The sequence below is a fragment of the Brassica oleracea genome, chromosome C5 (genome assembly GCF_000695525.1).
Source record: "Brassica oleracea var. oleracea cultivar TO1000 chromosome C5, BOL, whole genome shotgun sequence".
In the NCBI taxonomy this organism is placed as follows: Eukaryota; Viridiplantae; Streptophyta; class Magnoliopsida; order Brassicales; family Brassicaceae; genus Brassica; species Brassica oleracea.
In genome coordinates, this window is record NC_027752.1 from 44,547,160 (window position 1) to 44,548,980 (window position 1,821).

General features: G+C 37.9%; 1 protein-coding gene across 1 annotated transcript; it reads left to right on the forward strand.

The window, feature by feature from the left end:
* Window positions 1–478: 478 nt before the first annotated feature.
* On the forward strand, window positions 479–1,563 carry LOC106293672 (CASP-like protein 1D2). Its single transcript, XM_013729337.1, has 3 exons — window positions 479–817; window positions 929–1,055; window positions 1,145–1,563. The coding sequence occupies exons 1-3, from the start codon at window positions 543–545 to the stop codon at window positions 1,358–1,360; spliced, it is 618 nt and encodes a 205-aa protein (XP_013584791.1). The 5' UTR covers window positions 479–542; the 3' UTR covers window positions 1,361–1,563.
* Window positions 1,564–1,821: the final 258 nt, after the last annotated feature.

Genomic DNA, 1,821 nt, shown 5'->3' on the forward strand with positions numbered 1-1,821 from the left:
ATTGATCATTTGCCATCCTTAGTTCGATACTTGATCACCCAAGGTCTAATCCCTATGCCCATGAGTTCTCTTTTCCCTTAGTCAAGAAAGTATCATTCTGTTATTGTTTTCTAGTTTTAGTCATAGCTTAAAACCCATTTAAATCATTGGTTGCACTTAGATTAAGTGAGTACTTGCATTCTCGGTGCTTTCATATCTCTCAGAACTGGTTCGACAATTACTATACTACAACATTTGTCTTAGGAGCCTTGAAAACTCCTAACATCAGTTTCTATAAGCATAAACAAAAAAAAAATCAAGAAAAGTGACTTTTTAATCGCAAATCATGCTCATGTTTAAATTTCTTTTAAAATAATGTGATAAAAATAAATATCTCGTAAGAAATACCACGTATATATTACATATTTATTGGTCTTAGCGTGTGGATAACCACAATCACCGGGCTATATATACACAACCATATTGTAACACAGCAGCCAGTTTAATAAATTACCTCAGTCTATTGTAACATTTACACTAGCATATTGTAACATACACATTTGATGGCTTCTACTGAAAACCCCGATCCAGAAACCGGCAAATCTGAACCGCTTCCGGCGTCAACTGAGCCACTAACACCACCACAAGCACCGTCCTCAGCCTCCGGTTTCCTAGATTGCCGGAAAATAGACATCATAATAAGAGTTCTGCTTTTCTCAGCCACACTGACTGCTCTTATAGTAATGGTGACTAGCGACCAGACGGAGATGACTCAGCTCCCTAGAGCTCCATCTCCTGCTCCTGTCTCCGCCGAGTTCAGTGACTCGCCCGCTTTCATGTCTGTCTTTAAACTAAACTCAATCTTGCATCATCATTATAAAGACTTTTTATTATATATATGCTTTTTTCATTTAAACACTTTACGTTACTATTTACTACAAACATGCAGATACTTCGTGGTGGCTCTTGTGGTGGCTGGTTTCTACGCCTTAATCTCAACAATTATTTCTATATCTCTACTCTTGCGACCTGAGTTCGCTGCACAGTTCTCCATTTATATATCTTCCTTTGACATGGTAACTTGATTTACAAGTAACTTTGAATCTTTCATTACAACTTAAGATTATTTAAATGTATTTTCCGGAACATATGTATACGTGAGCAGGTGGCGCTGGGGATTTTGGCGTCTGCGACGGGAACGGCGGGAGGAGTTGCGTACATAGCGCTGAAAGGAAACGAAGAAATTGGATGGAACAAGATTTGTAACGTCTACGACAAGTTTTGTCGTTACATTGCAACGTCGCTTGCCTTATCTCTCTTTGCTTCTCTTCTGCTTCTAGTGTTATCCATTTTCTCTCTGTGGAAGAGAACAACAACATGAACAACATGAACAAGCTGTAAACCGCAATGACAAATCCTATGGATCCTAAAGTGTGCTTTGTTCACACGTGCGTGTGTGTGTGTATCGCGTGTCTGATTTTGTTTGCTCGTTTATATCTTTCTATCTCATGGTGTTGTTTTTTTATTTAAACGTATCTCATGGTGTTGCTGTAACTTGTGATCATAAGCATTCGTTTCTGTCCAGTCTCATGTGATACCACATATCTATGTCTATATAGGCTTGCTATTTACACGAATTCCTCATAATTAAAGAAAACACACACACATAAAAAGCACGTGTGGAAGATTGGTAGATATAGTGGTTGCATAACATTAATTAGGGAATATGTTCTTGCATGAACCTGACCCAATATGGAGTGGTGAATCTTATAAATTTGTAACCAGGTTCAAATTTTTAATTTTAGTGTGTATAAACATGAGAAATCGTGATACCAATCTCCC